Source organism: Oryctolagus cuniculus, chromosome 1, assembly GCF_964237555.1.
Source record: "Oryctolagus cuniculus chromosome 1, mOryCun1.1, whole genome shotgun sequence".
Lineage (NCBI taxonomy): Eukaryota > Metazoa > Chordata > Mammalia > Lagomorpha > Leporidae > Oryctolagus > Oryctolagus cuniculus.
In genome coordinates, this window is record NC_091432.1 from 39,734,207 (window position 1) to 39,759,320 (window position 25,114).

Genomic DNA, 25,114 nt, shown 5'->3' on the forward strand with positions numbered 1-25,114 from the left:
GAGAGAGACTGAGAGAAAGGTCTTCCTTCTGTTGGTTCACACCCTCCTCCCCACCAAATGGCTGCTACAGCTGGCGCTGTGCAGATCCGAAGCCAGAAGCCAGATGCTTCTTCCTGGTCTCCCATGTGGGTGCAGGGGCCCAAGCACTTGGGCCATCCTCCACTGCCCTCCTGGGCCACAACAGAGAGCTGGACTGGAAGAGGAGCAACCGGGACTAGAACATGGGGCCCATATGGGATGCTGGCGCTGCAGGCAGAGGATTAACCAAGTGAGCCATGGCACTGGCCCCTGAATTTTTCTCTTCTAATAGTTACACTCCCTTTTAATTCTCCTGTATAATTGTGCTTTCAGAACAATGATCATTAATAGAAATAATGGCAGAGGGGCTGGCGCAGGGGCTCATTTGGTTAATCCTCCACCTGCGGTGCCGGCATCCCATATGGGCACCAGGTTCTGGTCCCGGCTACTCCTCTTCCAGTCCAGCTCTCTGCTGTGGCCTGGGAAGGCAGTGAAGGATGGCCCAAGTGCTTGGGCCCTGCACCCGCATGGGAGACCAGGAGGAGGCACCTGGCTCCTGGCTTCGGATCGGCGCAGTGCCAGCCGTGGTGGCCATTTGTGGGGTGAAGCAACGGAAGGAAGACCTTTTTCTCTGTCTTTCTCCCTTACTGTCTGTAACTCTACCTGTCAAGTAAATAAATAAATAAATCTTTAAAAAAAAGAAATAATGGCAGAAATTTTTGCTTTATTAGGTACTCTAAAGGGATAGTTCTTGTATTTTATGAGTAAATATGATACTGATTTTTGGTGGACAGTTATTTATATTTAATAATACTTGTAAGATTGGCAAAATTCTAGAGAAAGAACATAAACTCACAAAATACACAAAGTTATGCTAAAATTTTAGCATTTGTATATGATATGTACATACATAATTTTAATTTTTTAATTTTAGCATATTAATATACTGATAGATTCCTAAAATAGCAATATCCTTGAATTCATATATTGATGTTACCTTGCTGAGAGTGTAAATTAAATTTAGGTTACTGGTGAATTATTGTTACTAACATTATATTTATGGTTTGCATTAAAAAATTAAAGTGGTGGTGCTCTGTGGTATTGATATTAGGATCCCAAGGAAAATAGGGACAGAAAAACATGAGTACCAGAGGATCAAACATGAGTAGGGATGGCATTCACACTTTTTTTTTCTTGTGTCTTCCTCCATAGCTGTATTCTCTCTTACTTTAAAACTAACTCTCTCCATATGTGAAAAATATAGCTGTAAAAAGGTTAACTTAACTTTTTGAGAATTCTCATCTTCTTGATCCTAAGTTAAAAAATTCCAAGGAAGAGACATATTGGGCAGGATATGCTATGGGTTATGGGAAGTTTACTACTGCTAAAATGACAAGGAGTGTGTGGGGATAGAAAAAAGGAAAGAATGGAGGTAGACCAACGAGGTGGTGGTGGTTAAGGTTAAGGCAAAGCAATGCAGCAGAGGTCCCACAAACAAAAACTGTCTGAGCTGAATTCTGCTATCTGCTTCTTCCCATCAAGGGAATCTTAATGTTTGAATCTTTCACATGATACATTATCAACGTTTTTGGGAGCATGGGAGCTTCTGACTTTTATGGGGCTGTGGATAGAAGAGGAAATCTGGCAGGGAATAGACACCATGCCTTTATTTTTAGGAAAATGAAATGGAACCCCAAAGTACTAAATTTATATTCCCAGAAATGGGTGTTGGGAAGTTTCTGTTTGCTAGCTATGTCATTTAGGGAGGCATAGCTATCTGCTATTTTAAAGTGGGCATGTAGGACACACTCTCACAACTTCACAATTTAAATCAGCTGTATAACTGGTATTAAATGTTTGTGTCTCTAGAATATAAGCTCTATGTCTTTCCAAATTGCATGCCTTGTACTCAGAATGAATAAAACGCTACTGTATAGACAAATAAATTATAAGAATGTCAAACTACACTGATCCCTTGATTAAGATAATCACTACTTCCTACCTCCACTGCAACATCAACACTCACTCATTCACACACACACACACTCACACATGCACACAATTCCTCTGCTACTCTGTGGTTACTCATCTAACATCTTGTTAAAGGAAGTTAGTGGGAGTTACAGCATAACATTCTTCCTTCTTCAATGGAGTTTGTGGAAGAACTGGCAAGCATTAGTACAGAAGAAGATTTGCAGAGTGAGTGAGCAGGTCATGTAGTATATGATTACCAAGACATGACGTATACCTATATCTCTTTTTTTTTCTAGAGCTGTGCCTTGGTTGTCCACCCTGAACAATGAAAAGATTGGTGGTGGCTCAGCCTTATTTACCTTTGATTATGTTCTCTTTTCTTCTCCTGTAGCACGGTAGCTGCAAGCATCAATGCCTTAGCAACAGTGACCTTCGAAGACTTTGTCAAGAGCTGTTTTCCCCATATTTCTGAAAAGAAGAGCACCTGGATCAGTAAAGGATTATGTAGGTACAGCTGGTGGATCTGAGTCATGAAATGCACATGCAGTATATGCCAAAGCTCTGCATGTTCCATTCAAGATACACTTACGCAGGAACTCATGCAAACCGAGTTACTTGAAGAATCTTACATGTGGATTCTTTTTTTTTTTTTAAGATTAGTTTTTATTTATTTGAAAGTCAGTTATACAGAGAGAGGAGTGGCAATGAGAGAGAGAGAGAGAGAGAGAGGTCTTCCATCTGCTGGTTCACTCCCCAATTGGCCCCAGTGGCCGGAGCTGTGCTGATCCAAAGCCAGGAGCCAGGAGCTTCTTTCAGGTCTCCCAAATGGGTGCAGGGACCCTAGTACTTGGGCCATCTTCTACTGCTTTCCAAAGCCATAGCAGAGAGCTGGCTGGTAAGTGGAGTAGCCAGGACTCGAACCGATGCCCACATGGGATGCTGGCACTGCAGGTGGCAGCTTTACCCGCTACACCAGAGCGTAGGCCCCATATGCGGATTCTTATCCTTCCAAATATACGAGGGGGATACAGGAAGGATTTACCTTACACTGTCATTTTTCAGGTGCTCATCTGTGCTCACTCTGTACTCCACACTCCCAACATCATCTCTTCATTATGTTAAGTGTTGATCATATTAGTCCTGTTAGGAAGAAATTCTTTTTCTGAAAAATCATCACTTATCTGAAGCTCTCAGAAACCTCAACTCAAAGAAAAATTGCTCCATGCTTAATCACACAATTGCATGCTATGGTTATTATCACCACTACACTTATATTGAATAGTAGTTTTATAATGTCTACTTTTTTAAAAACATAAGCAAATTTATACTTATTTTCTTATTATAGAAAATGTAAATATTTTGGCAAATATGTATATTTGTTAAAAAATTTCTATTTTTCTAATGTAATATAGTGAATTTTTTCCTGGACCATTATATATTTTTTGAGGACACAGTATTTAAAGGGTTACATAATATTTTATCAAATGGCTTATTTACTTCATTTTATGTTACTGCTACTTCTAAAAATTATTTTTCATTTTTGCAACTCTTTGATAAAGCCCATGTACAGAAAATGTTGACTACATTCTTATTTTCCCTTAGTACAAACTTCCAAAAAAAAAGTACCATCTAAAAATACAAATTCAGGGCTGGCATTGTGGCATAAGGAGTTAAGCCATTGCCTGCAATTCTGGCATCACATATGGGTGCCTGTTCATGTCCTGGCTGTTCCACTTCTGAGCCAGCTTCCTGCTAATGGCCTGAGAAAAGCAGCAGATTCCCTGACCAAAGTAAAATCATTACCCTTGTCCTAGAAAGTATTCCCATGCCCTTTCCAGTCATTCCATGCCCCCATTCCTCACAAGAAGCAAGCACTATTCTGATATTTTCCACTATAGATTAGTTGTATCTCTTCTAAAATGTCATATAAAAGAGATCACACAGTATGCACATTTATTTTTCATGACTCTTTTCAAAGCATCATGCTTGTGATATTTATTTATGCTATTTTGTGTAAATAATTCATACTCGCTTATTGTTGAGTTTCACACCATATATGGATACACTCTTGAAGTATACAGTTGTCCCTTGGCATCCACAGAGGTCAGATCCATGGCCTCCTTGGATAACAAAATCTTTGGAAGCTCAAGCCCCAGTATTTACACAGTATTTGTATATAAACTACAAACAATCTTCCATATGCTTTCTGCTAGATTACTTATATAATGCAATGTAAATGTCAGGAAAATAGCTGTTACAATATATTGGTTAGGGAATAATGACAAGAAAAAGTCTGTACTTGTTCAGCACAGACATACCTTTTTTCTAAAATATTTTTGATCCTTGGATAGTTGAATCCTTAATTGCAGAATCTGGGGATTTGAAGGGCTGACTAACTGTATGTATCTATTGATGGTCCTGGACTGTTTCAGTTTAAGGTTATTATGAACACAGTTCCCATGAATACTCTTGTACAAGTCTTTTTCTGAACATGTTTTCATTTCTCTTTGATTGGCAACTTGAGATTGCTTGGTCAGCCATTCTTTCCTAGTAGCCCTTCCTTGCAACATCTGGATCCATTGTTATTTAAATATTGTATTTCAATTTACCTTGTTGTTTAATGTCACTTATTTGCTGTTGACCTGCATTTGTTTGCTTCATTGACTGTGTGTATTCCTACATCATATGGAGACTACTAGTTTTTAAGAACTTTTCTTTCCTGATTCTTTTTTTTTTTTTTTTTTTGACTGGCAGAGTGGACAGTGAGAGAGAGAGAGAGACAGAGAGAAAGGTCTTCCTTTGCCGTTGGTTCACCCTCCAATGGCCACCGCGGCCGGCGCACCACGCTGATCTGAAGCCAGGAGCCAGGTGCCTCTCCTGGTCTCCCATGGGGTGCAGGGCCCAAGCACTTGGGCCATCCTCCACTGCCCTCCCTGGCCACAGCAGAGAGCTGGCCTGGAAGAGGGGCAACCAGGACAGAATTCGGCACCCAGACCGGGACTAGAACCCGGTGTGCCGGCACCCCAAGGCAGAGGATTAGCCTAGTGAGCCACGGCGCCAGCCTCTTTCCTGATTCTTAAGATGAACTACTTCCAGCAAGTGTGCTCCTTGAGCTTTTAGGTTAATATATTCCTTACCTTCTCTGGCAACATTACATTTTCTATTTTACTTATGCTGACATTATCTTTATACATTGCTGAGATTCACCTAGCTTTTACTCAAGGTCTGAGTTAGAGCTACTAGCATGTAGATGATGTTGCTCCCAGTAGTTTGTAATTCCTACCAGATGTTCTTGACTATGTTGGATTGAGGTAGAAGTTTATTGCATGCCCTGTGTTTTGTTTCTGATCATTTGAGTTGATGGTAGCCCTGGGGTTAAAGAAAAAAAAAAAAAAAAAACCTCAGCATTTTCTATAACTGTGCTGTTTTTTTCTCTCTCTCTCACCTTTATTGCTTTGTTTGAAGGGCATTGTTACACCTCAAACCTTTATGGAGGGCCCACCAATTTCCCCCTTAACTTCCTGCATTCCAGATGCAGATTGCTGCGAAGATTTAGCAGGGATGCAACTGAATCAATTCTGGACTTAGAAAAACAAAAGGTAGAACCTTTGAGTTGAGAAGTGGGTACCTAGAATCTCATTTAAACAGATGACTGTTGGCCCATCTAGAGGGAAATCAGCAGAAGAGAAAACATATCTTTTGTTCTTTGCTTCAGGCAAGTGGAGCTGTCCAGTTTTCAGGAAGCAATGCAGAATGTGGACAAAAATTGTTTTCAGCAATCTACCAAGTTTAAAGAGAATGGACCATTTTAGAATTTCAATAAGTGCTTATTGATCAAACTTGGCTTTTAGTGTTATTGCAATTTCCTTATTTTTGAGAATCGAAAACCACATCAAAAGTTGTTAGGGGGTAGGTAGTTGGTCTAGTGATTAAGATGCCTGTGTCCCCTATCAGAATCCCTGAGTTCAAGTGGAGGCTCCCTATTGCAGTTCACTGCTAATGTGGACTCTGAAAGGCAGTGGTGATGGCTCAAATGAATTATTTCTCGCCATCATGCGGGAGACCTGGACTGAATTCCTGAATCCTGGCTTCAGTCAGTCAAGCCCTAGCTATGGTGACCATTTGGGAAATGACCAAGTTTCATATAATAAATATACAATAAATTAATGAACACTAATACTAAATCTGAAGTAAAATAATGATGGTAAACACACAGTATTTGCTGTGTATCAGGTATTATTTTTGGATTTATGAGGGACCCTCGAAAGTTCATGGAAGGGCTGGCATTGTGATGCAGCAGTTAAACCATTGTTTGTGATGCTAGCATCATGTATTAGAGTGTCAGTTCAAGTCTTGGCTACTCCATTTTTGATGCACCTGGGAAGATAGCACAGGGTGACTCCAGTGCTTAGGCACCTGATACCCTCATGGGAGACCAGAATGAAGTTCCTGAATCCTGGCTTCTGCCTGGTCCAGACCCGGCTATTGTGATCATCTGCGGAGTGAACCAACTTATAGAAGAGATCTCTCCTTCCACTCTTTCAAATAAATAATAAATAAATTTTGAAAAATTCATGAAAAATATGTTATGGAAAAACTATGTATGGATTTCAAAATATTCTTGCATCAAAATAATCTTATTTTTAATTCATATTCCCCCCTCTACTTTTGGAGTACCCTGTGTGCACACACATGTGCACATGCACACACCTATCTACCCATCTACTGATCTATCATCTATGTTTCTATCTGTCATCTATTTATTTGTTATTATTAGATAAATTTATTTATGTGCAGTTCCTTCCTAAAATGTGAGATAATGTGAGATTTTTAGAGGCAAGAATCAAGTTCTGACTTTGTAACACTGCTATGTAGGAAAGTGCTCAATAAATGATGCATATTCAGTACAGTTGAATTCATAGTCATATTGGGAACTGGGCTGGCTATTTACTTTACAGAGAATATTCAAATGGGATAAAATGAATCCTTTTATATCCAGTTCTATCACTGTGTCTCTGTATGTGTCTACGACTCTGACTACTTTTTCCTGTTTTATTTTGTTTAAAGAGTAACCATCAGAATTGAATATATTCAATTAAACAAAGATATACTAAAAGCATTAACTTTTTAAAAGATTATTTAAGGAAAGACGTTTGGCATGGCAGATTAGATTCCTCATGGAGTGCCTGGTTCATTTCCTGGCTTTGTTCTCAATTTCAGCTCCCTAATATTGTGCACACTGGAAGGCAGCAAATGATAGTTTATGTACTTGGCCTTTGCTACATACATGGGAGACCTGGAATGAGAATCTGGTTCCTCACTTAGGCCTGGCTTAGCTTTGAATATTGTAGAAATTTAGGAGGTGAACAAGTGTGTGGGAGATGTCTTTCTGTCTGACTGTCAGAAAAATAAAATAAATACATTTTTAAGCAAAATCATTTAAAAGAGGACATTTTCTTAAACAAATGACTAGCACGTACACTCCGATTCATTCAGCAGATCTCTGTGATGCTAGAAGAGCAGTATTCTGAAGCCTCTTGAAGGGTATGCAAATTAAAATAGACATTAATGTAATATAAATAAGGGTCAGAAGGATGGTATGAATAAACCTCTAAAGGGAAAAAGCAGGAAAACTTTTCAGAGTTTCAAAAGCTTTGAGGTAGAATGTATAGATATTATTCAGCCATCTTTAAGATGAAAAAGTAGGTCAACCCCAGAAAGGTTAGTAGCTTCTCTTTCAGCTCATTGCTGATGAGTGAATGATCTGGAAGTCATTCCCATGGATTCTAAGTTAGTATGGACTATTTCACATCCCCATGCTCTTTCCAATGGAAGGTGTTTTTCTGGAATCCAGGAAAGAAAGTCCATCCTTTCCAGTTCACTTTAAACTCCAGCTCACTTTGTCTGTCCTGAGAAAGCGTGCACTCAGGAGAGAATTTCCTAGAAGTCTCCTTCCCCGATGTGGGGTCTGTGTGGCTGGAGAGGAGGACAGTCTTCAAAGAGATGCCTTCAAGTAGAGATTGCATCAGGAACATTTCCAGGTGGGGATCAAGAATACCATGAAGCCAAGGAGCTCTGAAAAAAATGTATGATCATCATTCTTCTTTCTTTCAATCAGGTCTCTTGTTTGGTGTGATGTGTACCTCCATGGCCGTGGCTGCATCCCTCATGGGGGGTGTTGTGCAGGTAATGAAAGAGGATAAATACATAATGGATTTCATAGCAGCTTTCTTCCCACTCTTTTTTCTGATGTTTTTTTTTTCTGTTTATCTGAGCCCCAAATGCTGACCTTCACAAGTACCAGGTCCAAATAAAATATACATATAAAATATCTACCAATTTACTTTCATAAGGGATAACTATTAAAATGAATAGTGACACAGTAACAATGTACATTGTAATAAATTGGAAACAATCTAAAATCCAGATCATAGCCTTTATGATCCTGAAGTAGAAGTAATAACCATCATCATCATAATAAAATCAATAACATTTATTGCATAACTATATAGCACTTATGGTTCTAGCTTCAGACTTAAATGTATTACCATATTTAACCTTCAGCACTTCTCCAAGAGATAGTGTACTAATTTTACATATGCAGAAACTAAGAAATAATTATCCCATAGTCTAAAGAGTGTTACAACTAGCATACAAAACTACCTCACACTGTTATCCAAGCTTCCCATATGTCTAATTCATACTTCTGAAAGAAGCCTTAAGAACAATATGGGTCAACATTTTCATTGCATAGATGATCACAAAAAAGAGTAGAAATATCATATTCAAGTTCACATGTCAGGTTAGTTACTGCACCAGGTTTCTTACACAAATCCTCTGACTCACTCCCAAACCCACTCTTCAAATTATCCAACTCAAAAAACAGTATCACATATACAAGTCATAGGATTCTGCTTCAACAAACCCAAGTAGTCCTGAGTGCAATTTAAACATTCTTTAGGTTTGTTTGGCATGGCATTGGTTCTCAATAAATGTTGTTGAAATATAGAAATGACAAAGTGTGAGTGACTAGCAATAACTGACACTTATAGAATGCTTTCTAGTTTACTAAGAAGTGCATCTTGCTTGATCCTCTCAGTGACTACTTACATTAATTCCATAATTTCCATTTTAATGTTCTGGAATCAAGTGATAATTCACTTTTCTACTTAAAACAGTTTGTGGGACTACAAATCCAGAAATCTCTCTAATATAATAAGCTGGATCAACTGTTTTATCACAGATACATGACAATCTCTTCATAAGACTTGAAACTCTCAGATTTCTATCCAGCCTAATTACAGAAGAACTGGCAGGTTGGTGTAGTTTATCTGTAGTGACCTCCAGTGTATTTCTAGGGTTTCTCTTTCCCATTTAAGGGAATTATATTTCCAAATTGCCTCTGGTTACCTTGAATTTCACTGCTTTTGCCTCTGTTTTACAATCAGTATTTAGTCTTCACTATTTACTCTTAAGTATCGTGCCCATTTTGGTGATAATTAAAATTACTAAATTATCTCCTTTCACAGATATTTGCATGTTAAGCTCCTTTGCAATTGAGGTATGAGGGGCCTGAGAATACCTAAGGGCTCCTGCAATACTGGAATGAAGAGGGCATTCTGAGGGATGTGCTCATCTGTTTGTTCTAGTGCAGAGGAGTAACCTGGGCCTACTTTCTTGATTGTTTAAAATGTGGAACACATAGTTCACACAGCTTAGGAGATACAGATAGCAATAGCTGCAAACCCCATTGCTCTGTTTCCTAGGAGAGGTATTTGTCTCTAAAGTGGCCCACTCACTTCGCTGAACACAGCTGCTTCTGAAAGGCACAGAAAAACAACTTAATTCCCTCTTTGATTTCCTAAATGGCTTAGCAATATTGAATTTAATGAAATTACATTCACATCCAGATTTGACATACGTAGAGGAGATAAAAAAGCCGAGCCCCAGAAGGTGTGAGGGACAGAGCCAGGAATAATTCCATGTTTACAAAACCATTCTACATACGTGGAATGTGTTCCTGGGTGGTACTGGGGGTGACAGGCAGTTTTAAACTCCTAAAGGTCTTATTGTTTCAGTTTAGGACTTGACAAAGTGAAATCTGGAGAATCTCATCCTGTGAAAAGCTCCAAGAAAGATTATTTCTAGTCAAAGACGCTGAGAAAATGTGATACTCTGCATGCCTCTTTCAGGGATCCATATGCACAGTACATGTTAGCATATCGAAGGCACTGAGAAATCCTACAGTAAACCAAGTCAATTCACTTGGAATATGGGGCTCCATAACATAATGGATTAGAGGACAGAGGGGAGGGAGGGCATATCTGATAACAGCGAAAATCTCCTGTTAGCTAGTGACTTCCAGAACTCACTTTGAGAAAGGCCATTCTATTAATATAGTGCTGTCCCAAAGACTATCATCTATTTCTGCAAAGGGCCATAATCTCCAGACTTATTCTCAGTTGCTTTCTCTCTCTCTCTCCTCTCTCTCTCTCTGTCTCTCTCTCTGTGTCTCTCTCTCTGTCTCTTTCCTTTCCTTTTTTTCCAAAGGGAGGCAGGAGGAGGATTCACTCTTCAAATACCCTCAAGAGCCAAGGCTGGGTTAGATGGAAGCCAGGAGCTGAGAGCTCAATCCAGGTATCCCAAGTGGGCAACAGGTAGGAAACTATCTGATTTGTCACCTGCTGCCTCACAAGATGTGCATTTGCAGGAAGCTGAATGGGGGAATGGATCCAGGACTTGAACTCAGATACTCAAATAGGGACATCGGCATCCCAAGAAGCTTCATAACTTTATCATCTGTCCCCTAGGACATTTTTATTTTAAGAAAGCACTTTTTAGGGGATGGCATTGTGGCACAGTAGGTTATATGCCACCTGCAATGCTGGTATCCTATATGAGTGCTGCTTCTAATTCTGACTGCTCTATTTCATATCTAACTCCCTGATAATGCACTTGGGAAACCAGTACATGATAGTCCAAGTACTTGAGTCCTTGCCATTAACATGGGAGACCCAGAAGGAGTTCCAGGCTCCTGGTTCAGCCTGATCCACCCCCTACAGTTGCAGCCATTTGGGGAGCAAATCAATGGATGGAAAACTTTCTCTCTGACTCTGCTTTTAAAATAAACAAACATTTAAAAAAAGAAAATAATACTATCTTTAAATATAAAACCCTGGAAATTTTTTTCCATTACATCTTGTGAGGGTCTTATTATCTGAAACCTATTGGTAATGACCTTCTAAGAGATTATCAATTTTGGTCTCAAATGGAGAGGCAAATGCTTTTACCATCTTATTGCCTTTCTTATATCATAACTGGTAAATTAATTTCCAAATTTGACAATCATATCAACTGTGAATCAACAAAAGAAATACCAAGAGTATTAAATATTGATGTGTCTATGGGGGAAGTCTTTAATCTTCTGCTTTCATGACAAAGGTATATTGGAGGTATTTATTCTGCGAAAATTAACCTAGGACAACAACTATACCAATATATTGCAGCTCATCCTTCTGAACAAAGAAATTACATTACAACCAGAGAGGACCTGAAGTTCCTTTGGCCCTATGCCTTTACTTTATATACAGGAAGAATGAAATGCTCTCAATTTGAATGAATGTGAGCTAATAGCAGAAAGTTCTCTGAATACTACTTATATGTGGCAGAGCCAAAATTAGAAATTCAAAGATTCTATTAGTAATTGACGCTTTCTCTCCTAAGGAAAAGAAGGAAGCTATTAGAGTAGTCCATGATCTTGACTTTGTTTTTTAAAGATTGCTTTTAGGAAATAAAATATGGGTTTTCGAGAAAGAAAAACTTGGATTTATATTTCACCTTTACAACTTTCTAAATAGAAATAGAGCTTTAGTATGCTGTCAGCCTCAGTTTATCATCTGTGAACTTCAGTTTAATTATCTAACGTACTTCATGATTGTGAGAATTAAATGAGGTCATTTGTCTACAGTGCCTGGGAAGTTCTGGCGCATGAGTGGTGTCTGACAAATCTAAATTTGTGTAAGATCTTTAGAGCATCCAAACCTCAGTCCTTTGATGTAAAAGCCCTAGAGTTTCATTGATGAAAATGGATAAGGCTGCATGAGAGTAGTTTTGTGTACACATATGTACTTTTGTGTATGCCTGTATATGCATTTGCACATGATCACTCAAATGCAAATTACTGACAGTCCATTATCGATTTACTAGACTGAATAAGTTTCAGACTAGGAGATATAAAATGCATTGGCCAAACTCCTTCAATTTCTCAAGACAGAGTCATATGTATGAGAGAGAAAAAATGAGTTATGAAATGTCTATGGCTCCTCCGTAACACTCTAACTTAGTGCTTCAATATCCTGGAGGTGTTCTGGATGGGATGGGGGGCAGTTGATAACAGACATTTATTATTATAAAAATGACAGAAATGTTCAAACTACAGTAGAGCAGCTAATTAGCTGTCTAAATACAAATCATAAATTATACATGTGGTACATTATAAATAAAACTTTTATATAAAAAGATTAAAAACAAATTGATGAGTTCCAGCTGGAGGAAAAGATACTCCAACCAAATCCAAATCAAATTACCTTTACTTCCAGTATACATATTCACACACACACACACACACACTTCAAAAAGTTAAGTTCATAGAAAATAGAATTAAAAAATGTTTATTGTGGTGAAGAATTTTTGAAATCCAAGTATGCATCTTCCATGAACTTTTTGAAGAATGCTCATATACAGGGGTGTGTGTGGGGAGGTGTCTGTATGTGAGAGAGAGAGAGGGAGAGAGTTTATGTATGTGTGTATCAGAAAGCACACAATTAATGAATGGCATGATCAGGTTTAGGATCAAATTTCATTCCAGGTCCAAGAAAGGGATGTTGCCAAGTAAGCCATGGATGCAATGGAGTCAGGATTTTATCTAGTCTGTTCTGTTCCATAGGCTGCCCTCAGCATCCATGGCATGTGCGGGGGACCAATGCTGGGTTTGTTCTCTCTGGGACTCATATTCCCTTTTGCGAACTGGAAGGTAAGTATCTTCATCTCTCTCTACATTCTCAGCTAACACTGGGCCCCAGCCATTCTCTTTCTCCTCTCATTTTTGCTTGAAAAGGCTATTTGTCTTTGCTAAGAAAAGAATGGTTATTTTGTTTTGAAGGAAAAGAATCCGAAGTAGAATTAAACAGGACCATGGCCCTCCAAACTACAATTTCAATGAAGCCTTTTTAGAAACAGACTCACTGCAAAGGAGGGAAGCAGTAGTCATGAACGACCATATATCATAGAATTAAATTTGGTTCTGTGGCATTTAAATTTGGTATTGTCTACATTAAGAGCCCACACAATGAACTCTGCAAAATATATCAAATTCAGAAATAGTTCAGTTAAAGCATAATTTTGAAAATCCAAATTAAAAATATTTAAATTTACCTAGCGGCGCTGGCACACCAGGTTCTAGTCCCAGTCGGGGCACCGGATTCTGTTCTGGTTGCCCCTCTTCCAGGCCAGCTCTCTGCTGTGGCCCAGGAGTGCAGTGGAGGGTGGCCCAAGTGCTTGGGCCCTGCACCCCATGGGAGACCAGGAGAAGCACCTGGCTCCTGGCTTCTGCCTTCGGATAGGCGCCATGCGCGGGCAGCAGTGCGCCGGCCGCGGCGGCCATTGGAGGGTGAACCAACGGCAAAAGGAAGACCTTTCTCTCTGTCTCTCTCTCTCACTGTCCACTTTGCCTGTAAAAAATGTAAATTTAGCTTATTATATAGTATATTGATACTTAACATTATAACTAACTTAACTGATTTATGTATAGGAGGAGGAACAAATATGGAATAGTCTGGTACCTGGTCATCTTGTTTTGCTGGGCTGGCAAGCACTAATAGTATGTTTTCAAGTAAATGTTGGTTTGATGACTATTTAGTTATTACATATAAAACAACTATTTGGAAAATAATATTTTTAAAATATTTAAAAGTCATGAAGTTTTCAATTTAGTAATATCATCATTTTTCATTTATTGGCATCCACATACTTGTATGCACTTTTTTTTAGAAATTACTCAGACTCTGGAAAATCTGACTTGATGCTTATTTATGTTTATACCATAGGGTTCTCCATTAAGCTTGAGTCAGATGGTATACTTAATTGGGTCTCTGTGGTTTCCCAACCCTCACTGAATTCTCTTCTAGATAAATCTTACAGGAATAGGTAGAGAAATCGGATGGGTTGTAGAAATTTGGGCATTTGTCATTTCCCCTGAAGTCTTATTTGGAAAAATTCATCTTAATCATTTTTCTTGATACTTAGGTTGACAGGGATATCTATGTACTTAGAGAGACAATCTAAAGAAAGACATTTGCCTAACTCCAAAAGCTATGTACTATATTTGAGGTCTTAGTGCACTATGAACTTTAATGTATTGCCTATGTTAAAGCATTATTATCCTTATATTTAGTAAGGAAAACCAGCTTGTTCTTTAAGGAGAATAAATAATATAAATCTGCGTCATCTTTCCCCTTGACTTTGACCATGCTGATTCTACACAGACTGTGGACACAGTCTCAGAACCTCTCTCAACATGACTCTCTAAGCAACTGCCATCAATCAGCCAGGGCTGACTCTCCACTGAAACCCCTTTGCCCTTTTTACTGGTAGGCCAGGGGTCAGCAAACTGTAGCTCTGGCATCAAATCTAGCAGGCCTCCTGTTTTTAGTATGGTCTGCAAACTAGCAAATGGTTTTGGCATTTTTAAATAGTTGAAAAAATCAAAAGAAGCATCTTTCATGACACATGAATATCATATAAAATTCAAATTTCAGTGCTCTTTAACACAGTTTTACTGAAACACTACCAGACCCTTCTGTTTAGATATTGTCTTGGGTTACATTTATGCTACAGTGCCAGAGTGATGGAACCATGATTCATAAAGCTAAAAATATTTTTGTCTTGACTGATTACAGCAGAAATTGCAGACTCCTGTTCTAGACCAAGGCACAGTTATTCAAGTCACACATTGCTATAGTTTCTTCAAACAATAATGGAGAAAGCACTCTTGCACTCTTATCAAGAACTCTTTTTCAACATAAACAGAGAAGACAATAATTTGTTTTTTCTTACCTAGAAGGCTCAGCTGCCTAGCAGAGACCAAAAGTATCAAATGCTATTATCCAGGAATCCTGATCTCTGTCTGGCTACTCTGTCTCCTTTTCAGGAGGAATGGCTTCTTAATTTTTCACTGTTAATAAAGAAACATAACCATTAAATGACAAGGATAGTAAATACATTTGCCAGTATTTAAACTCAAATAGAAAACTACAGAATTTAAGAGTCAGGGACTCTGCCAGAATCACTTTGGAAGAGACATAGGAGTAAGAGTCCCAGTACAATAACTGTCTATGAAAAAATGATCACATTGTCTCCATTATCCAGTTTCTTTAACTTCTGAAACTCTGTTGTTGGACATTAAGGTTTCAACAGCTTTATAGTAGTACATGGAATAAATCAAGGGGAGAAAAAACAGTCTTGCTAAAAAGCTAAATAAATGATTACTATGCAATTCTCTTTAAATGTCTTCATTTAAAAAATAAATTACTCCTAAATAAAAGTACACTATGGGAGATGAAATGATGGCGGTATGGCTGATTACAATGCATGTGGCCAAGATTGGGGTGGAAATTCAGAATCGCAAAGGCATAGGGCTGCATCTCACTATTCGTTGAAAAGATACCCTTATGAAACCTCTAACCAACTTTTACCTCTTTTCATCAAGGGTGCACTAGGAGGCCTTCTGACAGGAATCACCTTGTCATTTTGGGTGACCATCGGGGCCTTTGTTTACCCTGCACCACCCGCTAAGACATGGCCCTTGCATTTATCAATAGACAAGTGTGATCATTCCAATATGACGACATCAGTACCTCCAGTAACATCAAGCAGGTATGCTGATTTTAAAGATGCTACTATGTTCCAGGGAATGAAACTGGCAGAGGAAGGTGATTTCCTCAGGGATGAGTCTGAAAAATCACATCTTGTTCTCCTATGACAATCACACTGGGTAGCACCCATAACTGAACAGTGCCACACAGGGCTCCAGCTTTCTGCAAGCCTCTGTGACTCCACGTTCAGATGTTCAAAGTGAACTTAGTAAAAATATTCATTAGAAGTATGTGTGCAAAGCAAAAAAAAAACATTGTGAATAACTGGAGACTATGTACGAGGCATAGGGACATAATATCTTTAAAGGAATATTAGATGAGCAGAACCGTAATGAAGAGAATGGTTATAGACATACAGAATCAAAAGCACTGCTGTGAACTTATGGTTTCTAAATCAAGTCCACAGCTGTAGGGCTTATCAAAATATTTCCCTTTATTTTCTGTTTCTGGGTAGTATAAAGTGGAAGAAACAAGAGTGGGGAGAAAATCAAGATTTCTTTTTTTTAAGATTTATTTATTTATTTGAAAGTCAGAGTTACACAGAGAGAGGAGAGGCAGAGAGCGAGAGAGAGAGGTCTTCCATCCTATAGTTCACTCCCCAATTGGCCACAACGTCCAGAGCTGTACTGATCCAAAGCCTGGAGCCAGGAGGTTTCTCCAGGTCTCCCACATGGGTGCAGGTACCCAAGGATTGGGCCATCTTCTACTGCTTTCCCAGGCCACAGTAGAGAGCTGGACCAAAAGTGGAGCAGCTAGGTCTCAAACCAGCAACCATATGGATGGCGGTGCTTCAGGCCAGGGCATTAACCCACTGCACCACAGCGCTGGCCCCTGAAAATCAAGATTTCAAATTGGAAACATCTGGCTTTGGATTTTCTTTTACTACTTATACTTCATCATTGGGCAAGTTAGTAACCTGTTACTTCTTGTATACTTAGAGCTCTTGGCTGAAATAATTAAAATATTGGTATCTATTTTCCCAGGTTTTTAGGATAGGATTGAGTGAGGCTGTATATATGTATAATTACATATGTATATTTATATTTGTATGTATAAGTAAGTGTACCATATTCAACAAATGTACACTCTCACATTCTAACTGTATGTAAGGGAAGGTCTAGATCTATTGTCCTTGTATCCAGAGAAGTACCTTGGTATTTGTGATGGACCCATTCTGATTCTCATATTGGTACTTTTCCTCTGGATTCGCACTTCTAAAAATTGCTGGTATCCACCTATGTATAGAACCCAGCCCACTGTGCTGTTTCTTTCTCCTGCCTGTGCTTATTATCTTCTTTTTTGGAATGGAAAATCTGGCCCTAACTTATCTGTTTGCTGAATTATTTCTAACCGCTCCTTCAAATAGTGATATTTGTGGTTCTAGGATGAATTGTATGGAGTGGAATATAAAGCACAATTAGTGTATTATTGATCCTATTTTTAAAAGAACTAAATGTCAAGAAATTAAGATTTGGGGTTCTGAGAGGCCCTAAAGTGGGCTTGAGCAATCCCCTAAGTCACTCTGGATCATACCCTCAGACTGCACAGAAACGGTGAAATGTGCTGTTGTCCTCCACAGACCTGCGTTAGCTGACTCCTGGTACTCGCTCTCGTACCTTCACTTCAGTACAGTGGGCTGCCTGGGATGCATTATTGCTGGAATAATAATCAGCTTCATTACAGGTTGGTTTTTGTGGATTCCTCTCTTGGTAGTCTGAGAAATTACGAGCTCTTCATGCCTTGGTGGACTGGTGGCTATTTTGTTGATTTGATTTTAAGTGCAGCACATAAAGCTTTCTTTCCAGCAATATCAATTCTGTTCAAGCTGGCATACAAAAGCACTCACCTGATCATTGTATATCTGATTATTAATATATATATATGTACATATATATAGAGCATGTAATTAAAATATCTCTCATATAAAATCAAATAAAAATACTTTGACATGTGGCCCTCAAAAGCACTTTGTAACCTAATACATAAGAAATGCTAAATATTAGAAGTGGTCTTTTCCCCTTTCATCTCAGTAATGGACTGGAGTTTCACCACCACCACAGGACTAATCTTTGCTAATGTACTAGATAAGCCAAAGAGTCTTGTTTTTGCCTGTGTTGTCCTTTGCAGGCCACTCCTCTGCCATTGAAAAGCTCTCTACAGGGAGCAGCTTTGCTGGAATCTTGGTAACTGTATTTTGTAAAGCCAATTTTGGTAACTGTATTTACCAAGTATAATTTCAACCGTGGCTCAATGTGCTTTTTCTGTGTTAAACCTCACATGGGATTGGTTGTGTTGCTATGGAGAAAGGGAGAGAATGCAGAGAAACAGGCCTACTGTGGTCTTATCCCTTTGCCTCCTTGGAGCATGCATGCAAGCTGAATAGGTTACTAAGCTATTCTACTTTTCCACTACAGCCACATAACTCTAAGCATTGACAGTCAATATGCACACTCCCCAAAGAATCTGAATGAATGACGGTTCTGGTGACCATGTAATTAAAAACATTATGTGCAACCTCTGATGCTTTATTATTCTGTGCCTGATATCATTAGTCATTCATTTACATTTAAGAACATCTTGGTTTTGGTAAACAATAGAAGAAAAATTTTCTAATTCAAGCATTTCATGGAGCAACAATTCGTTAAATTTTTATGTAAACAGTTTCAAATGAAATCTTGTTCATTTTGCTTAGATTTTTCCTCACGACTCTGACATCTTTGGATGTTTCCTTGAAGTTAGTGAGAAACAGTCAGGGATATCAGTCAAGCTGTCAATCATCACTAAGAAGACAGCCAATGTTTAAACTGACTGAATCCAAAGCAAAGAGTATGTGTACACGAAATCCTAGGACTTTCCAGTACATATATTTTCCAGATGTGCATCAGAATTCACATGGTTTGGTATTGATGGTTTATTTGGGTTGAAAATTCTTTGCCATCGTGTGCATAAACACTTGTGTTGGTACCTATCCCTGAGTTTTCTTTTCCTTCAAATGTCACAGTCTTTGTGAATTTTCCTTAAGCTCTAAATGCAGCAGCCTATCATGGTGTAATTATACCACAAACCTTTGGGGAAAGTACTGAACCTGGTCACCAGCTGTTCTTGCTTCCTGGTGACTATCTTTGAATTGAGGCCCTGGTGCTAACCTGATGTTCTCAGATCTGATCACAATGAGGTTTCAACAACTTTTCATAATTCCCAGTGACTATTTTTTAAATTGTTAAAATATTGGGCTTTTCCTAGGGAAAAGCAAGTAGGGAAGGGCAGAGGCCTTTAGTGAACCTGTTCTCCTTGTGTCATATTGTGTCATATCATATTTTATTCTTGTTTGGTCTTAACAGATGATGAATTCAGAATTCAATTCTGCTTCTTCCAGATAATTCAGCACTCCAAAGATAAGCTCTTTGTGTACAATACATATTGACAAACAGAAATGTGTTATACTGATTAGCAGTTTCAAGCAGTTGTCAGTATTAATCATTCTCTGCATCTGTTGCTGAAAGATGACCTTGGCCTAAGTTATCCTTTCAAATTTTCATTTTTGCTGGTGAAATTCAAATTGTACTGAGCAACAGAAAGTTATTTTTCCCATTATCTTTTTTAGTGATGTGAAATAAAATATCATTTCCTAAATTAACAACAAATACCACTGCTGGTTTGCCAAGTGGCCAGGACATCTTGTTTTCACAATATTATGTATAGATTTATGATACTCTGTTTTCCAGACTGCAGCAGTCTGTATTCATTGAATCTTACCAAATTTTTCTTTCACTTGCCATTGAGCTGTAGGTCTCAGATATGAAGCCTTTAGTTTTCATTCTATTACTTTCATCTCTTGGATCAGGGTTCAATAAACCAGGGCAAACTCTAGGCCCTGCATTTGTTTTTTAAATAAAGTTTTCTAGAAAGAAATACCCATTAATTTGCTATTGTCTATGGCTGATGTTACTACACAAAGCTAGAGTTGAATAGATGCAACAAAATCTTCTAAATCTTCTAAAATATTTATTATGTAGACCTTACCAGAAAAATAAAAACTGTTAAGACTTTCAATAGATCACTAATCTTGCCAGAGAACTTTATTATCTTATTTTCTAAATGTTCAGGATTTGTGCTGTTCTATATTATGATCTGATGTAATTAATTTGTCTTCCAGTATCCAATTTGCTTTTGAGAAATATGATGCCTTTCTGATTTTTGGTTGTTGTCTGACCACTCTCATTTCAATTTCTGTCTTCATCCCCCAACCCCTAAGTCCTCTAGTTTTCTCTCTCTCTCTCTCTCTCTCTCACACACACACACACACTTTTCTCTTTGTCAAAACATTATGGACAATCTCTTTTATTCCCCCAATTTTATTGTTCCCCATTTAACGCTTTCTTGACTTTCAAATTAAGTTTCTGTCTTATGTACAACACTCCTGCATAGAGTGTGGGGGCTGTGCTTCGCTCAAAGTTGCCAAGCAGAAGGTACAAGCAGAAAAACGGATGCTATGTCACCACTCATGGACTCATTACCATGGCAAAAAATTTGCTTCTGCTCAGAGGAAAGAAAGCTCTCACTCAAAGTTGCAGTGAAACTAATGACATTTCCAGTTAAGCTATAGCTACCTTTTTCTTTGGGAAAAGCCCACTCACTTACAGGAAACAGTCTCATTTTTGAATTTCTCCTCTCTCCCATACTATACCCATTGTTCTGTAGTCTCTTAGGAAATCTGGCTTTAATCAGGCTTGTCAACAGTTTATGGATGTCCAATCTCCAAGACCATGGTCATATAAGAAACCACAAATCTATGATTTTGGGGAAATACAGACCTTCCAATTTGAGTTTAATTTTCAGTTTTAATCTTCCTACCCCTGAGAACTGAAACCTTGTTTTGATTTATTTTCTACTATCTTTCAAAGGTATTTCTTTTTCTAGAAGGAAATGTAATATAAATCTATGTGACACTTAGAGTCCTTTATTTGTTAGCAAATCTCATGCTCTGCCCTTACCAACATCTTCTGAATCAGAGTCACCCTCAGATAGAAATTTGAAGTTTTACAATTTTTCCTCCACCACCCACAGTTATACACACATTGAGGAAAATGGTGTGTTAAAGGCTATGAGATCAAATATGTTTGCTTTCTTGCTCTATCATGTACTAGATCATATCAAAGATTTCTTTCATCTATGGATTGAAAAATAACTATATGATCATACAGTGTAGAGATAATCTATGTAAAAGACACCTAGTAAGTAGTAATTGATAAAAACTATGGTTAATAGTAGTAGAATTACATTTGGTTGAATGCCTTTTGACAGCCTGACAAAATGAAGGTGGGTAAAATATTTAAACTTCAATTTGAAATGTTAGGAATCTATACACCCCACCCCCCCCACAGAGAGAGAGAGAGAGAGAGAGAGCACTTTAGAAAGAGAGTTGAGTAAAAGCTAGTGTACAAGCAGAGTGTCTGGCACATACAAGGAACTGGATCCATGAATCTAAGTACTAATCTACATCTCTCTTTAGGGACCTTCAAACTAAGACTAAACTGACTATCATACTAGTGACTATCACTTGATAAACTGGATATTAATGAAGAGTTGTCATCGTCAAAGGTTCTTGGAAGAAGAAGACTAGCAGCTTTGAAATTGTGGTTTGGATATCAATGTGACTATTGCTCCATTGCACGATTTGTAGAAATGGGACAATGAGCAAGTATGCTACAAGGATAGGAAAGGGAGGTGTGAGAAAAGCATAGAGCAAATGGGAGAACGTGAGAGTGTTGCCTATCCAGCATTTTAAGGGAGATGGGAGAAGAAATGGGGAAAACAATTTTTTGAATTTTACAAATATCAACTTAGATGATTTCTAACATATTTCTAGACTTGGCTAAAACAAGAGAGCTTTCTTAAATGAAGTTGTTATACAGAATTCCTGCTAACCTCTCTTTAGTCTGAAAAGGGTTTTGGTGTTCATACCATTTTAAATTGCTTGTCTTGTCTTTGTTTAACTCTATAGCAGTAAGTATGCCTATGATGGAAATTAATGGATGTTTAAAAACTAATCCCCATCCCTTTCATGAGTTAGCCATTTTCTGCTTATTAAAGACTGCTTTTAACCTACTATTTAGAAAAAGTTACTCCTTCAGTTGACAATACATAAATCCATAAAGGAAATATGCAACCAACTAATCCATATCTACTTTTGTTAACAGGTCCCCAAAAAGGCAAAGATGTCCAACCACAGTTAATTAGACCAGTTTGCAATTTATTTTGCTTCTGGTCTAAGAAATACAAAAGATTGTGCTGGTGTGGAGTTCAGCATGACAGTGAGAAAGAGCATGTGAGTTGATATTTGAGTTTCTAAAAATATGTATTGGTTCAAGGGATTCCAGTTTTGCCCATTTAATCCAGTTGTAAGGGTGGATCTTGGGAGGGGAAGTGATGAATGTTAGAACCTGAAAAAACTGGATTTTAACTTCAGAGTTACTTTAGCTGATTATCTCTGAAGCACATAAATGCATTGATTTATAAGTATGTCTTTGACCTGAATTGTTGCCATTACAAGTGTTCAATTTCCAAAATTCCTTTTAACTCCCATGAGGGTGAATTCTAGGAAAATTATAAAAAGTAAACAATAGAAAAGGAATCAAATAGAGGCACAGTATCATGCGATGGTTAAAAGCATGGGCGTTAGACACAGCCCTCTGTTAAATCCCAGTTCCAGGTTTTACAAAGTTATTTAGTGTCTGTGCACTAAACTTGGATTGGGGGAAGGGGTGGAGATTAAGCAGAAAGACACAGGCAAGCACATCTCTAGCTCCCTGGGGTTTAAATACAAAGTAAGATTTATTGGGAAGAGGGGTAATAGTTGGAGAGGCGAAAGGTGGACATAAATTTCTTAGCCTCTTTATTCCATTAAAAAGTGTGTTCAGATCAGGTAGGGTGAGGGACACTATCCAAATACTATTAAAGTCTCATCAGCAAAAGACTACCAAGGACATCCTCTGGTCAGACATGATGTAACTTACTGTTTTAATTTAGAAAATCTAGATGCTCCAGAGGAACTAAGGGATATCACTCTCACAGAGAGAGTAGATGGGGATGGGATACCTATGGTAAGGGTTGAGTTCTCATGAAATGACTCAAAGGAAAATTGTAAATGAAAATTAAGCTACATGGTGCAACATTGGTAAGAGTGTAGTAAGCACTGTAAGAATTATTATGGCATTTGGTGAATGCAGGACTCTTGGAAGAAGCAAGTCTTCCTGTTAAGTCTGCAGCTGGTCTTACTAATGTCTGATTTCCCAGCTTGATTAACAGCAGGGTGATTGTTTTTTTACTTTTATTTCAAGATTAATATGACTTTTGCAACCATAGACAGCTTACCTTTTTAGGGCTCTAACAGAAGTACTCCTATCCTATCACATTAGATATTTCTGAGTTGTCAGTTGCTCTCCATCTCAGAAAAACATCACAATAACATGCATAAGAGGTCTTCTGAAAGCTCACAGGAAATGGATACGATGAAAAACTATGCAAGAACTTCAACTTTCTGTACCTAAAGAGACATATCCTTATTTCTATTTTCCATGAATTTTTTGAAGTCAACTTGTATGTGATATACAGCTGTCCTTAATACCTACCACATTCCAGGAGATTGCCATTTTGGAAGGAGTTCAGAATACAGGGGTTAGGTACAGATATTTATTCAGTTCTGGACTCAAGTGATTCAAGGGAGAAACTGAGGAGAATTATGACATGAGTTTAGAATTAGTGAAGCAAAAATAAATAAATAAATAAATAAATAAATAAATAAAATTGAAGAAAGCATCTGGGTGAGGGTCCTGAAGTCAGTCTTGGCTAGAAGCAATGATTGAAGGAAGTTGCCTCATGGAGCAACCTACCATTCTGAGAAGGGAGAAGTTTACCCAGATGAGCGATTTGCTTTACTGGGGAGACAGCTGGCTGAGCAGTCTATTGTTTGTACAAATGCATTTTGAGGAAGTTCTAGACACAACAAATTAAGTTATTTACTGGTTTACAGACTTATCTCCCTGGGCAGAATTTCCTGGAATAAATAATAGGCTCTGTTGATGGAGGCAAATTCTGTTCTCAAAGCTGAGATGAGAGTAGGAGTGAACAGTGTGTCAGTATTGGACACATTTAACAAAAAATAATGTTGAGCAGCCTCTAGGGGAGTTTGCTCTTCTATTAGCAAGAGCTGTTGTGGTTCAGAGTTAAGAAGGGGACCACCACATCTGAGATGAAGGATTATCTCTCACAATGCAATAATAATGCCACCTCAAAGGATCACCATAGAAACCTCTTCATCCAACACAAGAAATACTGCAAATGCTCATTAAGTTATTATTTTTTATTGTTGTCTTATTTAGATTTAGGATGTACATGGATTAGCAAAGTTTTCAATTAGGAAGCATCTTTGGTCAGAGTTGTTTGTAATGTCTATTTATATCATTGTTTGAAAGGGGAGCCTAAGGAAGTTTCAGGATGCAGAGGAATCCAGCAAAACTGTATTATAAATACGTGTCTTCCCATTTTCCTCAGGAAAACCTTGACAGTGGCAGTGACTGGAAACAAGGGACTGAATCTGCTTTACAGAATGGACTTCGTGGAGAAAGTTTGGCTCATGTCCCAGGCTATGATCCGAAGAACAAAAGCTACAACAATATGGCATTTGAGAAAGTTACCCATTTTTAGGGAAATGCATGTGAGCACAGAGATGCACACACACACACACACAAACGATTTTTACTTATTTCTTGCCTACCTGTTAGTAAACTTGTGAAGTAATCATTGATAAAAAGAAAGAGGTGTCTGATGTTTATTTATACTTATTTATAACTGCAAGTAAAATGACTGTTCTTTAGGATATTGTTTGGAAGACCCCAACATCCAGATTAAACAACAAGGTACTAAGGAAGCTGGCAATTTCCTTCTTTAATAAATTCAGACTCAAGTATCACAGTGCAAGAAATGAGTCTGTTTATTTCATGTCTTCATGGTTTTTTTTTTTTGATAATATTTAAACTACCCAAACATCTTAGAGTTTAAAAGTAGAATAGGGAAAGGAAATCTGTGTGTTAAATGCTTCCCTGTCACTGTTGATGAAACCGGGGAATGGCCTCCACTCTCAACTTCATACCTCCTTTGTATTTGGGAATATTTCACTCCCCTACCCCAAC

The 25,114-nt window shown here is 38.1% G+C and overlaps 1 protein-coding gene across 1 annotated transcript in view; it reads left to right on the forward strand.

The window, feature by feature from the left end:
- Nucleotides 1-24,906, forward strand: part of SLC5A12 (solute carrier family 5 member 12) — a 63,398-nt gene extending 38,492 nt beyond the window's left edge. Inside the window, exons 9-15 of the mRNA XM_002709020.5 lie at nucleotides 2,384-2,496; nucleotides 8,111-8,178; nucleotides 12,938-13,024; nucleotides 15,758-15,924; nucleotides 17,503-17,606; nucleotides 22,124-22,251; nucleotides 24,477-24,906. Of these exons, the coding sequence (XP_002709066.1) occupies nucleotides 2,384-2,496; nucleotides 8,111-8,178; nucleotides 12,938-13,024; nucleotides 15,758-15,924; nucleotides 17,503-17,606; nucleotides 22,124-22,251; nucleotides 24,477-24,629 (820 nt within the window). The 3' untranslated portion in view covers nucleotides 24,630-24,906. The remainder of the gene's footprint in view (nucleotides 1-2,383; nucleotides 2,497-8,110; nucleotides 8,179-12,937; nucleotides 13,025-15,757; nucleotides 15,925-17,502; nucleotides 17,607-22,123; nucleotides 22,252-24,476) is intronic.
- Nucleotides 24,907-25,114: the final 208 nt, after the last annotated feature.